General features: G+C 45.7%; 3 protein-coding genes across 13 annotated transcripts in view; 1 reads left to right on the forward strand and 2 right to left on the reverse strand.

Moving 5' to 3' along the window:
- Positions 1-14733, forward strand: part of PPFIBP1 (PPFIA binding protein 1) — a gene marked incomplete at its 3' end in the record, with an annotated part of 252050 nt that overhangs the window by 103394 nt on the left and 133923 nt on the right. The gene's annotated exons all lie outside the window — the stretch shown is intronic.
- Positions 2142-3520, reverse strand: LOC308658203 (uncharacterized protein C12orf71 homolog; the record flags this gene model as incomplete). Its single annotated transcript, XM_081310806.1, has 2 exons — positions 2142-2384; positions 2834-3520. 2 exons carry the CDS (start codon positions 3518-3520, stop codon positions 2142-2144), a joined length of 930 nt encoding a protein of 309 aa, XP_081166932.1.
- Positions 10379-11744, reverse strand: LOC308658204 (uncharacterized protein C12orf71 homolog; the record flags this gene model as incomplete). The annotated part of the gene is made up of 2 exons (XM_081310807.1): positions 10379-10621; positions 11058-11744. The coding sequence occupies 2 exons, from the start codon at positions 11742-11744 to the stop codon at positions 10379-10381; spliced, it is 930 nt and encodes a 309-aa protein (XP_081166933.1).

A 14733-nucleotide genomic window follows, 5' to 3' on the forward strand; every position in this document is an offset into this window, starting at 1 on the left:
CTTTGGTTGAATTCCTCAGGTTCTATGGCCAGGCTGTTGCGGGGTGGAGCCAGTTCCTTTATTATTACCTAGGTGAGAATTAAATGCCAATCATTTCAACTTTTGCCAGACATACACAGTAGATAGCCTTTCTTCTTTCATTTCCGAAGTTCAGGGTCAGCATACTCCTTACTGAGTCTCATGGTGACTCTTGCAACACCAAATCCAGGCAACCTTTTGAACTCTTCCATGCCCCTTCTGCATTGTTTAAAAACAGTTGAAAAGAAGTGGCCACCACTGTGTACCCACACGATGAGTGCCTGTCAAGTTCCTGGCCCTGTATCCTGCCACTTCTAGCAGCAGTAAGTACGTTTTTAACCCAGCCTTGCTTCATCTATGAAATAGAGATAATGGTGTCTTCTTTGCAGAGTGTTTTGGACTCCAGATGTTGGTGAAGTCAGGGAGCCAGCAGAAGGCGAGGAGGGTGTTTGAGTGAACCAGTGAAATGGGTTGGTGTTCTCAGAGAGGTGGAGAAGTGAGAAGTGTGGCTGGAAAGAGACTCGTCTGTGACCTTGAGCATGGACAGTATTTGCGGAAGGGCCCTGTCCTTTGATCTCTTCCAAACTTTGAAAATCAGTGTTCCCATGCTGCATTATTCTTTTCTACTACAGACTACTCTGACCCACCACCGTTTATAGTCCCGTGCTTACATGGTTTTAACTCATTTTTCAAAAAATCAATATTAACCCAAAGATACGGACATTTTTATCTATCTATCTATCCATCTATTTATGGGGTATGTTAAGCTGGCGAGTTATGTGGCATTCCCTTGTGCTCAGTGTATGTGCCAGTAAGGGAGGAAGGGAGGGAGGAGCTAAGGAAGTTGAAGTCGAGGAAAGAAAGGCCTTTGAGACTAAACGCTCATGGGCTTTTCCAATGAACAGTGAAGGTGTCTCACAGGCTGGTAGTCCAAGCTGGAAGAGGGCGACCTTTGAGGGAACCTGTGGTGAGCGAGGCAGAGGATGTGCATTGGTAACACAGGGAGAGTCAGCAAGCAGATGGAGTCCAGGCTTCCTCCAAGAAGTTGACCTGTGGGGACAATTTTCATGACACTTGCAAAGGAATTTCAGAGAGAACCTTGCAGTGGGTTGAGAGAGGACTTGGCTAAATCAAGGTCTGCTGGGGGTGGGGGGCGGTTGGGAACAAACCTTTGGTAAAATGACTGCAGTGAGAAAAATAAAAATGGCTCAGTGAGAGTTCACTCCAGATCTCTCTTGGAGAGAGAATCAAGACTAGTGGAGAGATCCTTAGGAACGTGACCTCTGCCACCAGCAAGAAAGAGTATGTATGGAGTGCTTGCTTTGTCTCATTCACTCTCCCAACAACTGTATGAAGTCTGTGGTACCATCTCTCTCATCTCGTGAATGAAGATAGCCAAGCTTTCGAGTGGTTAATCAGCATTCCCAGCCGTCACCTTCCTCCTCTGTGGGCCATTTAGGCCAGCCACCTTGCAAGAACCAACCAACATGCCAGAACGTGTTAAAATGACATAATAGAATAAGTCTGGTTCCCCAGGATCATCAGAACTGCTTTCTGAGTGTCCCAAACACTATCAATTGGAATGAGCTTCCCCTGTGCCTCCCTGTCCGCTGCCACTTGATCTAGACCCAGTAGGTTCCACCAAATCCATCCTGCCATGTGGGAGTCTGACAGGTGTCCTGCTGCCTTTGGCAGTGGGGAGATGAGTTGATGATAAGAGAAGATAAAATGCATGAAATAATAACACAGATGAGACGAGGGCAAATACAGTAAGACGGGATGTTGGGGGAGAGAAACGGAATGCCTTTTGTTTAGGAATCATACCGCCACCTGAGCGGTTCTGAGAATGCACACCACTCTCTAGACAACATATGTGATTTGAACCTGGGCCCACATTTTATGATGGAAGAGGAGAAAGATGTGAATAACAACAACATTTTTTATTGGGGAAAAAACCGAGAATAACAGCAACATTTTTTATTGGGGAAACAATGTGAATAACTACAACATTTTTTTATTGAGGGGGGGGGGAACCTTAAAACTATGGGGACTATTTGAATAGGGATTGTCAAAACATTTGAAATTCTGAGTATATATAGGGTTTCCTAACTGGGGTGGGGGGTTTACTGAGGTTGAATTCTCTTGCCTTTAAGGAAGCAGTGCTTCTTTGGTTCAAGCACATCAGGGTCCTTGTAGGCCATGTCAGGGCGCCTTCTCCGCCGCAGGGAGGAGACCATCCGCTTTCTGAACCATTGGACAATGGATCGGACATTCAGACAAGATGTGGTCCCTGAGTGGGACCCCTCCGTTGACTGCCCTGAGGAGACTGAGCGGGTGTCTTCAGTGTCTCTCTCCTGGCTTATCATCTGGCAAGAGAAGGAGGATGAGTTAGAAACGTGTAATGTCAGCAGCAATGAAGTCAGTGTGTGTTCATTTAGGGAAATCCATTTCTTTTTTTCACTTACCCATTTAGCCCAACTGTAACTGTAACCTTTTAAGTACTCATTAATCATTAGACAGTCAGACAGACACACATATACACACACACTCTTGTTTTGTAAATATTATCATTAGTCCTCCTCTTTGTTCCTCCCCCTCCCTTGTGTTCTCTCAGTGCTCCCTGTCATTTTCCTTATACCTCCTTCCCCAGCTCTTTCCCTTGCTGCCGTCCATCTGTCATTGCTCATCTCTTGGTGGACTGGGTTCTACCTCTGCAGGTAGAATAAGCAGGTAGAATAAGTGAGTCCGTGCTGTCCAACCTGGCACCCCCACTGGGCCTATCCCTTGCTCTGAAATCGAGGAGCTCCATGCTCACCTCAATAAGTTCATCTCCTCGCCTGGGTGAGATCTCTGGAAGCGGGATGATGTCTTCGGTATCAGGTAGTTTCCACCAGGGCCAGGCCTGACGAGCATCACGTTCTTGACAAGTGAGCTGATCCAGCTGGGGAGAGGCACTTGTGGATGCCTCTAGATCCTCATCCAGAGCAGAATCAGAAAACGTTTGATCATCATCACTATTGTCATCATCGTTGTTGTCGTCGTCGTCGTCGGCATCGGCATCGGCATGGTCACCGTGTTTGTCATGGTCATCGTGTTTGTCCTGGTCATCATCTTCGTCGCCTTTCAGATCCTCTAGAAATGCATCAAGGTATCTCATTAGACCTTCCAGTTTCCAGAAATTCTGGTTTCCCCTCTCCTGTGGGTACTTGACCATCCTTTGGTAGTCTCCATGTGGATCTGGAATAGCTGGTGAGTCTTTGTAGGGGGAGCCCAGATAATCCTCCACGACCTGGACGATGGGCAGCTCACAAAGCTGCTCTGAGTTGTCATAAATTTGTTCTCGCCCTCCCATGAGCAACCTGCTTCTTTCAGTCACCCATGACTCTTGGACAGGAAAGAAGAAGCAGCAGGAAGAAACGTCTGTAGTCGAGTCTTCAGAGGAGTCACTGTCCGTCCAGTCGATGGTGTCCTCATGGGGGGTATCGCCTCCAGAGAGGCTCATATTTGATTTGGATTTGGAAAATCCAAGAAGAAGTCTTCCTTGTCAGCACAATCGCTGCTGTACGATGTGTCTTTCGTGGTGCGCAAATCCCAGTTCTGCCTCAATCTGGAAGCTTCAAAAGAAAAAAACCCTTGACGTAAGATATTGGGAAGAAAGAGATCATGCACTTTAGCAGTAATTCCCACTCCTCTTTCCGTTCTCAATTCTTGTGCTCTGTCAGAAGCTCATCCTGTGTTTGCACCCCCCAGTCAAGGGCAGAAGGAGCAGGCCTTTCTATTTGCAGTGTCTAATAACCCTCTGTATTGAGCGTCTCCTCCTGTTCCCTCTCACACTTTGTCTTGTTTTAGTGGAAAGATCTACCTGTTATTCAAGATAGTTGAACAAAATTTGAAAAATACAGGAAAGTGTGAGGTTGAAAATAAAAATCTGATGCCTCGATCCAGAGGAAATGAGAATGAGTACTATTCCTAGAAGAATTTGGTGGATTTCCTTATAATCTTTCCTTTTTCTTCACACACACATACTTGTATGAATGTACATTTTACATACATACACACACCCATATACATTTGGAGTCACATCAGTAGAGAGATTATTAAATGATAGCACAGCCAGCAAGAAACCCATGTATGACTGTTGTGTAGTTCTTAACCCTGTTCTTATTAACGCTACTTCAGCGATCACTTATTAATGACCATTAGGTTACATGTTCACGGGTCCTTAACATTGTCTTATTAATGTCAGTCAGTACCTTTTATCTATCAAACTCTGAGTGTCTCTGTCTTCATATTCCTATTTGTTGGATCAGTGGACCAAGCTCACAAGTCTTACGATAGTTGCTACTAAATTTCTTTCTAGAAAGTATGGCTGTTTCAGTGCCCATTCTCTCATCATCCAATGGCACCTTAATTCAGCATTTTCCTTTATGTGCCAGGCATGGAAGTGGGGAGAAGCACAGGCACAATGTCTATCCCCCCCACCCCCTACGCGCGTGCACGCACCCGCATACACACACACACACACACACACACACACACACACACGGACACGTACACACACTCACATTGAAGATGAGTCTTGCTGAGCTCTGCGTGCTGCCCACACAAAGAGATGCTGCCAAACCCAGTGGCATAAACGAGCTGTCTGAAGTCCTTCAGACCCTTCTTCGAAGTGGCTTTAAACATCAACTGTTAGAAGCCTGTGTTCTAAGACTGTTGGCTAACATGGCTACCGTGGCAACAGAGGAGCCTGTTGTCATAATCATGGAAGGAGTTAAAGGTATACAAACCCAAAAGGACCTATACCTTTATTTTCAGTTATTTTTTGCATTACTGCGACCAAAATACATATTCAGAACAACTTAGAGGCGACACAGTTTATTTGGGGCTCAGGTTATCAGAGGTGTCAGCATATGAAAGGCCACCTTCTTTGCTCTGGGTTCACATTGAGGCGGCACATCATGGGGACAGGGCCCAGGATAGGAGAGGTACTCTACTGATGATGGGTTAGGAAGCTGACAGAGAGGAAGGGGCCCCAGGAAGAATAGCACTCTCAGGACACCCCTTCAGTAACTCACCACCTCCAGCCATGTCCCACTTGCCTACAGTAACCACTCAGTCGGACTGATTAGGTTGTAGCTCTCATAATCTGCTCCTTTTCCTCTGAAAATATCATTGCAATAGCTTGAGCTTCTAGGGGACACCTCATATCCAGATCATAATATTCTGCCCCTGGTCCCTAATAGCTACTGTCCATTTCACAGTTAAAGAAAAAAAAAAAAAAAAAAAAAAAAAAGAAAGTTCCTTTACAAGAGGCCCATCATTTTATCAGATCAGCACTGCCAAAAAGTCCCCTCTGAGACTCCAGGCAAGATCTTGACCGAGAGCACGCGTAAAATCAAAACCAAATTTCCTACATCCAGTATGCAGTGGTACAGAATAAATATTCCCCTTTGCAAAGGGAGGAATATGGTTGTGGCAAAATTAACCCAGTGTTGCACACTGGTCACCTGTTTCTGAGAAAATCATCTGGGATACGTGGTTGTAAGATGTTATTTCGAGAGGGCTTTCCTCGGCCTTGCCCCTTTAACCTGGCTGGTTGCTTGCACATGGGCTCCATTTAGACTTACATCTCTGTAGCCTCCAGGTTTTCTCAGCAGCCAGTCATGTGATTGGCATCTCTTAATTCCTAGTGTCTCCTTTCCAGCTTGAGCCTCAACCTTTCAGCTTCACACACGGGCTGCTGAGACGCAATCGGCAGCGCCTCTGGCTCTGCTACACTCTGGCCTCCCAGACCCTTCATTTGAAACCTGGGTAGAATTGTCCATTGCCCCCTAACCTGAGCATCTGCATTCCAGAAGAAGCATTGCCACTTGAGTAAGGCCGAGTTCTGTTGCCAGCTTGCGCAATACGTCAGGCACCTGGGATAATGACTGTTGCAGGTCCTGGGCAGCTGAACATGCTGAAAACAACTTCCCAGTCCCCTCTTTTGAAGCAGGTCACCCACATAATCTCTAGGAAATTTGCTTTCCTATACTCTGGACCTCTGGTGTGTATGGTCTTGCAAATTCCTGAGATGCCCTGCAGGTTTCCCTCCTGTCGTCCCTGTATATATAGTACTTCGCATCTCTTGCAGAGCTCAACAAACACACCTCCTTGGCCCCAGTGTTACACACATTTTTCTGGCCAAATGTTGTTTTTTTCCAATGCCCCGTAGCTCTGCTTTCTGCTCCTGATTCTCACAGTAAGCCAGGCTAAAAACTGCCTGCACTGTCCATGGCACTGACTGAATGTTGTGCTGTCTTGAGGTTTCCTTTGTCAGATTAGTCCATCACTATTGAATTCAGCCTCAGGGTGTGGGTGAAAGCTACCTATGCATTTTTTAAATTTTTGTTTATCTGCCAGAATATGGCAAATGTGGAAGTGGTTTGCAGGAGCAATTTTGAAAAGGTTAGAGCGACAGGGTGGAAATGCTTCAGAACGCTGTCGTCCAAGCTTAATGGGCAATACCGGTGTGAGCTCAGAAGCCCAGAATGCCAGTAGGAACCGGTACCATGCTCACGAAGTTTCAGAAACCACTGAGTTCCTGTTAGGAACTGGACTACAGTTCTGGAGGGCTGGCATACAGCACACAGCTTCAAGGCTGTCCGCCCTCTTGTCTGGTTCTACACCATGGGCTGCTGGTTGTTTGACCACTGTCCCGCGCACTTTCCTTGCTGATGGCATCACGGAATGAAATGGATCTTGACTGACTCACAGCTCCCCAGTGAGGCAGTCTGGCCCCTTGACATCCCGGTGCAGTATTCAACACAGTCAAGGTAATTACCCCATGCAACGCCTTGCAAAGTTGCGTTTTGGATGTGCAACCCTTTGTGCATGGTGCGAACACTTACGGTCTATTCTCTTAGCCAGATGATAGCGTATGACGTTTGTAAGCATGGCCACCATGCTGTATGCCAGCCCTCCAGAACTTGGTGGGCTGAGGGTACCAGTTTGACAATTTCAGAGAGCAGAGCAGGATAGCATCTCATTTTCAGTCCCCACAGTAGTGGGATCGTCCCTACAATACTCACATCTCTTTGTGAGAACCACTCTCTTGGAGAAAAATCATTTGTAGCAGAACTTATGATAAAGGACATCAGTCTGGTGTTCACGGGGGGGGGGGGGAGCAAGTGTGTGTGAACATACTGCTTGTAATTCATTTTATTTTCTGTACGTATGTGTTTTTTTTTTTTTAATTTTTGAATTTGTTTCAGTTAGCTGTAGATGACATTAGAATGCATTCATTGCACATTGATAGATCATACGTAGATGGGATGTAATTTCTCATTTTTCTGGGTGTACATGTTGCAGAATCATATTGGTCATGCAGTCACATATACATACAGTAATAATGTCTGTCTCATTCTACTATCTTTCCTTTCCTCACATCCGCTCCCCTTCCCTCCCATCACTTCCCTCTACCTAATCTAAGGGAACACTATTTTTTTCCAGTGGGCCCCCACCCCCTGCCTTGTTGTGAATTAGTAGCCACATATTATAGAAAAGATTCGGCCTTTAGTTTTGTGGGATTGGCTCATTTTGCTTAATATGATATTCTCCAACTATAACCATTTACTGGCAAATGCCATAATTTTACTCTTCTTTCAAGGCGAGTAAGATACCGTTGAGTACATATACTTCATTTTCTTGATCCATTGATTTATTGAGGAACACCTAGGTTGATTCCTCAGAAAATTGGGAACGGAACCATTATTTGACTCAGCTATTTCACTCCTTGGTTTATACCCAAGGACTTAAAATCTGCATAGTATAGTGATGCAGTCACATCAATGTTTATAGCAGCTCAGTTCACAATAGCTAGAGTATGTGTGCGGTTTTGATTGGTCATTCATGTGCTAACTACTATCTTGAATCACCAGTGGTCATGTTGATGTCTTTTTAAATACTGTCTATGTACAGAAGGTATTCCAACCATTCCGGTTTTTTGGTTTGTTTGTTTGTTGTGTGTGTGTGTGTGTGTGTGTGTGTGTGTATAAGTTGTAAATGAACACATATCTTTTTACAATTTATTTTTATGTGGCGCTGAGGATTGAAACCCGGTGCCTCACCCATGTGAGGCAGGCGCTCTACCACTGAGCTAGGGCCCCAGCCCTCAGCCATTCATTCTGTAAACCAACTATTTCTCCTAGGCATTGCTGGCATGAACCTCTTTTTAGCTTTGGTTGAATTCCTCAGGTTCTATGGCCAGGCTGTTGCGGGGTGGAGCCAGTTCCTTTATTATTACCTAGGTGAGAATTAAATGCCAATCATTTCAACTTTTGCCAGACATACACAGTAGATAGCCTTTCTTCTTTCATTTCCGAAGTTCAGGGTCAGCATACTCCTTACTGAGTCTCATGGTGACTCTTGCAACACCAAATCCAGGCAACCTTTTGAACTCTTCCATGCCCCTTCTGCATTGTTTAAAAACAGTTGAAAAGAAGTGGCCACCACTGTGTACCCACACGATGAGTGCCTGTCAAGTTCCTGGCCCTGTATCCTGCCACTTCTAGCAGCAGTAAGTACGTTTTTAACCCAGCCTTGCTTCATCTATGAAATAGAGATAATGGTGTCTTCTTTGCAGAGTGTTTTGGACTCCAGATGTTGGTGAAGTCAGGGAGCCAGCAGAAGGCGAGGAGGGTGTTTGAGTGAACCAGTGAAATGGGTTGGTGTTCTCAGAGAGGTGGAGAAGTGAGAAGTGTGGCTGGAAAGAGACTCGTCTGTGACCTTGAGCATGGACAGTATTTGCGGAAGGGCCCTGTCCTTTGATCTCTTCCAAACTTTGAAAATCAGTGTTCCCATGCTGCATTATTCTTTTCTACTACAGACTACTCTGACCCACCACCGTTTATAGTCCCGTGCTTACATGGTTTTAACTCATTTTTCAAAAAATCAATATTAACCCAAAGATACGGACATTTTTATCTATCTATCTATCCATCTATTTATGGGGTATGTTAAGCTGGCGAGTTATGTGGCATTCCCTTGTGCTCAGTGTATGTGCCAGTAAGGGAGGAAGGGAGGGAGGAGCTAAGGAAGTTGAAGTCGAGGAAAGAAAGGCCTTTGAGACTAAACGCTCATGGGCTTTTCCAATGAACAGTGAAGGTGTCTCACAGGCTGGTAGTCCAAGCTGGAAGAGGGCGACCTTTGAGGGAACCTGTGGTGAGCGAGGCAGAGGATGTGCATTGGTAACACAGGGAGAGTCAGCAAGCAGATGGAGTCCAGGCTTCCTCCAAGAAGTTGACCTGTGGGGACAATTTTCATGACACTTGCAAAGGAATTTCAGAGAGAACCTTGCAGTGGGTTGAGAGAGGACTTGGCTAAATCAAGGTCTGCTGGGGGTGGGGGGCGGTTGGGAACAAACCTTTGGTAAAATGACTGCAGTGAGAAAAATAAAAATGGCTCAGTGAGAGTTCACTCCAGATCTCTCTTGGAGAGAGAATCAAGACTAGTGGAGAGATCCTTAGGAACGTGACCTCTGCCACCAGCAAGAAAGAGTATGTATGGAGTGCTTGCTTTGTCTCATTCACTCTCCCAACAACTGTATGAAGTCTGTGGTACCATCTCTCTCATCTCGTGAATGAAGATAGCCAAGCTTTCGAGTGGTTAATCAGCATTCCCAGCCGTCACCTTCCTCCTCTGTGGGCCATTTAGGCCAGCCACCTTGCAAGAACCAACCAACATGCCAGAACGTGTTAAAATGACATAATAGAATAAGTCTGGTTCCCCAGGATCATCAGAACTGCTTTCTGAGTGTCCCAAACACTATCAATTGGAATGAGCTTCCCCTGTGCCTCCCTGTCCGCTGCCACTTGATCTAGACCCAGTAGGTTCCACCAAATCCATCCTGCCATGTGGGAGTCTGACAGGTGTCCTGCTGCCTTTGGCAGTGGGGAGATGAGTTGATGATAAGAGAAGATAAAATGCATGAAATAATAACACAGATGAGACGAGGGCAAATACAGTAAGACGGGATGTTGGGGGAGAGAAACGGAATGCCTTTTGTTTAGGAATCATACCGCCACCTGAGCGGTTCTGAGAATGCACACCACTCTCTAGACAACATATGTGATTTGAACCTGGGCCCACATTTTATGATGGAAGAGGAGAAAGATGTGAATAACAACAACATTTTTTATTGGGGAAAAAACCGAGAATAACAGCAACATTTTTTATTGGGGAAACAATGTGAATAACTACAACATTTTTTTATTGAGGGGGGGGGGAACCTTAAAACTATGGGGACTATTTGAATAGGGATTGTCAAAACATTTGAAATTCTGAGTATATATAGGGTTTCCTAACTGGGGTGGGGGGTTTACTGAGGTTGAATTCTCTTGCCTTTAAGGAAGCAGTGCTTCTTTGGTTCAAGCACATCAGGGTCCTTGTAGGCCATGTCAGGGCGCCTTCTCCGCCGCAGGGAGGAGACCATCCGCTTTCTGAACCATTGGACAATGGATCGGACATTCAGACAAGATGTGGTCCCTGAGTGGGACCCCTCCGTTGACTGCCCTGAGGAGACTGAGCGGGTGTCTTCAGTGTCTCTCTCCTGGCTTATCATCTGGCAAGAGAAGGAGGATGAGTTAGAAACGTGTGATGTCAGCAGCAGTGAAGTCAGTGTGTGTTCATTTAGGGAAATCCATTTCTTTTTTTCACTTACCCATTTAGCCCAACTGTAACTGTAACCTTTTAAGTACTCATTAATCATTAGACAGTCAGACAGACACACATATACACACACACTCTTGTTTTGTAAATATTATCATTAGTCCTCCTCTTTGTTCCTCCCCCTCCCTTGTGTTCTCTCAGTGCTCCCTGTCATTTTCCTTATACCTCCTTCCCCAGCTCTTTCCCTTGCTGCCGTCCATCTGTCATTGCTCATCTCTTGGTGGACTGGGTTCTACCTCTGCAGGTAGAATAAGTGAGTCCGTGCTGTCCAACCTGGCACCCCCACTGGGCCTATCCCTTGCTCTGAAATCGAGGAGCTCCATGCTCACCTCAATAAGTTCATCTCCTCGCCTGGGTGAGATCTCTGGAAGCGGGATGATGTCTTCGGTATCAGGTAGTTTCCACCAGGGCCAGGCCTGACGAGCATCACGTTCTTGACAAGTGAGCTGATCCAGCTGGGGAGAGGCACTTGTGGATGCCTCTAGATCCTCATCCAGAGCAGAATCAGAAAACGTTTGATCATCATCACTATTGTCATCATCGTTGTTGTCGTCGTCGTCGTCGGCATCGGCATCGGCATGGTCACCATGTTTGTCATGGTCATCGTGTTTGTCCTGGTCATCATCTTCGTCGCCTTTCAGATCCTCTAGAAATGCATCAAGGTATCTCATTAGACCTTCCAGTTTCCAGAAATTCTGGTTTCCCCTCTCCTGTGGGTACTTGACCATCCTTTGGTAGTCTCCATGTGGATCTGGAATAGCTGGTGAGTCTTTGTAGGGGGAGCCCAGATAATCCTCCACGACCTGGACGATGGGCAGCTCACAAAGCTGCTCTGAGTTGTCATAAATTTGTTCTCGCCCTCCCATGAGCAACCTGCTTCTTTCAGTCACCCATGACTCTTGGACAGGAAAGAAGAAGCAGCAGGAAGAAACGTCTGTAGTCGAGTCTTCAGAGGAGTCACTGTCCGTCCAGTCGATGGTGTCCTCATGGGGGGTATCGCCTCCAGAGAGGCTCATATTTGATTTGGATTTGGAAAATCCAAGAAGAAGTCTTCCTTGTCAGCACAATCGCTGCTGTACGATGTGTCTTTCGTGGTGCGCAAATCCCAGTTCTGCCTCAATCTGGAAGCTTCAAAAGAAAAAAACCCTTGACGTAAGATATTGGGAAGAAAGAGATCATGCACTTTAGCAGTAATTCCCACTCCTCTTTCCGTTCTCAATTCTTGTGCTCTGTCAGAAGCTCATCCTGTGTTTGCACCCCCCAGTCAAGGGCAGAAGGAGCAGGCCTTTCTATTTGCAGTGTCTAATAACCCTCTGTATTGAGCGTCTCCTCCTGTTCCCTCTCACACTTTGTCTTGTTTTAGTGGAAAGATCTACCTGTTATTCAAGATAGTTGAACAAAATTTGAAAAATACAGGAAAGTGTGAGGTTGAAAATAAAAATCTGATGCCTCGATCCAGAGGAAATGAGAATGAGTACTATTCCTAGAAGAATTTGGTGGATTTCCTTATAATCTTTCCTTTTTCTTCACACACACATACTTGTATGAATGTACATTTTACATACATACACACACCCATATACATTTGGAGTCACATCAGTAGAGAGATTATTAAATGATAGCACAGCCAGCAAGAAACCCATGTATGACTGTTGTGTAGTTCTTAACCCTGTTCTTATTAACGCTACTTCAGCGATCACTTATTAATGACCATTAGGTTACATGTTCACGGGTCCTTAACATTGTCTTATTAATGTCAGTCAGTACCTTTTATCTATCAAACTCTGAGTGTCTCTGTCTTCATATTCCTATTTGTTGGATCAGTGGACCAAGCTCACAAGTCTTACGATAGTTGCTACTAAATTTCTTTCTAGAAAGTATGGCTGTTTCAGTGCCCATTCTCTCATCATCCAATGGCACCTTAATTCAGCATTTTCCTTTATGTGCCAGGCATGGAAGTGGGGAGAAGCACAGGCACAATGTCTATCCCCCCCACCCCCTACGCGCGTGCACGCACCCGCACACACACACACACACACACGCACTCTCACTCACATTGAAGATGAGTCTTGCTGAGCTCTGCGTGCTGCCCACACAAAGAGATGCTGCCAAACCCAGTGGCATAAACGAGCTGTCTGAAGTCCTTCAGACCCTTCTTCGAAGTGGCTTTAAACATCAACTGTTAGAAGCCTGTGTTCTAAGACTGTTGGCTAACATGGCTACCGTGGCAACAGAGGAGCCTGTTGTCATAATCATGGAAGGAGTTAAAGGTATACAAACCCAAAAGGACCTATACCTTTATTTTCAGTTATTTTTTGCATTACTGCGACCAAAATACATATTCAGAACAACTTAGAGGCGACACAGTTTATTTGGGGCTCAGGTTATCAGAGGTGTCAGCATATGAAAGGCCACCTTCTTTGCTCTGGGTTCACATTGAGGCGGCACATCATGGGGACAGGGCCCAGGATAGGAGAGGTACTCTACTGATGATGGGTTAGGAAGCTGACAGAGAGGAAGGGGCCCCAGGAAGAATAGCACTCTCAGGACACCCCTTCAGTAACTCACCACCTCCAGCCATGTCCCACTTGCCTACAGTAACCACTCAGTCGGACTGATTAGGTTGTAGCTCTCATAATCTGCTCCTTTTCCTCTGAAAATATCATTGCAATAGCTTGAGCTTCTAGGGGACACCTCATATCCAGATCATAATATTCTGCCCCTGGTCCCTAATAGCTACTGTCCATTTCACAGTTAAAGAAAAAAAAAAAAAAAAAAAAAAAAAAAAGAAAGTTCCTTTACAAGAGGCCCATCATTTTATCAGATCAGCACTGCCAAAAAGTCCCCTCTGAGACTCCAGGCAAGATCTTGACCGAGAGCACGCGTAAAATCAAAACCAAATTTCCTACATCCAGTATGCAGTGGTACAGAATAAATATTCCCCTTTGCAAAGGGAGGAATATGGTTGTGGCAAAATTAACCCAGTGTTGCACACTGGTCACCTGTTTCTGAGAAAATCATCTGGGATACGTGGTTGTAAGATGTTATTTCGAGAGGGCTTTCCTCGGCCTTGCCCCTTTAACCTGGCTGGTTGCTTGCACATGGGCTCCATTTAGACTTACATCTCTGTAGCCTCCAGGTTTTCTCAGCAGCCAGTCATGTGATTGGCATCTCTTAATTCCTAGTGTCTCCTTTCCAGCTTGAGCCTCAACCTTTCAGCTTCACACACGGGCTGCTGAGACGCAATCGGCAGCGCCTCTGGCTCTGCTACACTCTGGCCTCCCAGACCCTTCATTTGAAACCTGGGTAGAATTGTCCATTGCCCCCTAACCTGAGCATCTGCATTCCAGAAGAAGCATTGCCACTTGAGTAAGGCCGAGTTCTGTTGCCAGCTTGCGCAATACGTCAGGCACCTGGGATAATGACTGTTGCAGGTCCTGGGCAGCTGAACATGCTGAAAACAACTTCCCAGTCCCCTCTTTTGAAGCAGGTCACCCACATAATCTCTAGGAAATTTGCTTTCCTATACTCTGGACCTCTGGTGTGTATGGTCTTGCAAATTCCTGAGATGCCCTGCAGGTTTCCCTCCTGTCGTCCCTGTATATATAGTACTTCGCATCTCTTCCAGAGCTCAACAAACACACCTCCTTGGCCCCAGTGTTACACACATTTTTCTGGCCAAATGTTGTTTTTTTCCAATGCCCCGTAGCTCTGCTTTCTGCTCCTGATTCTCACAGTAAGCCAGGCTAAAAACTGCCTGCACTGTCCATGGCACTGACTGAATGTTGTGCTGTCTTGAGGTTTCCTTTGTCAGATTAGTCCATCACTATTGAATTCAGCCTCAGGGTGTGGGTGAAAGCTACCTATGCATTTTTTAAATTTTTGTTTATCTGCCAGAATATGGCAAATGTGGAAGTGGTTTGCAGGAGCAATTTTGAAAAGGTTAGAGCGACAGGGTGGAAATGCTTCAGAACGCTGTCGTCCAAGCTTAATGGGCAATACCGG

The sequence above is a fragment of the Spermophilus citellus genome, assembly GCF_964194105.1.
Source record: "Spermophilus citellus genome assembly, chromosome: 10".
Taxonomy (NCBI): domain Eukaryota; kingdom Metazoa; phylum Chordata; class Mammalia; order Rodentia; family Sciuridae; genus Spermophilus; species Spermophilus citellus.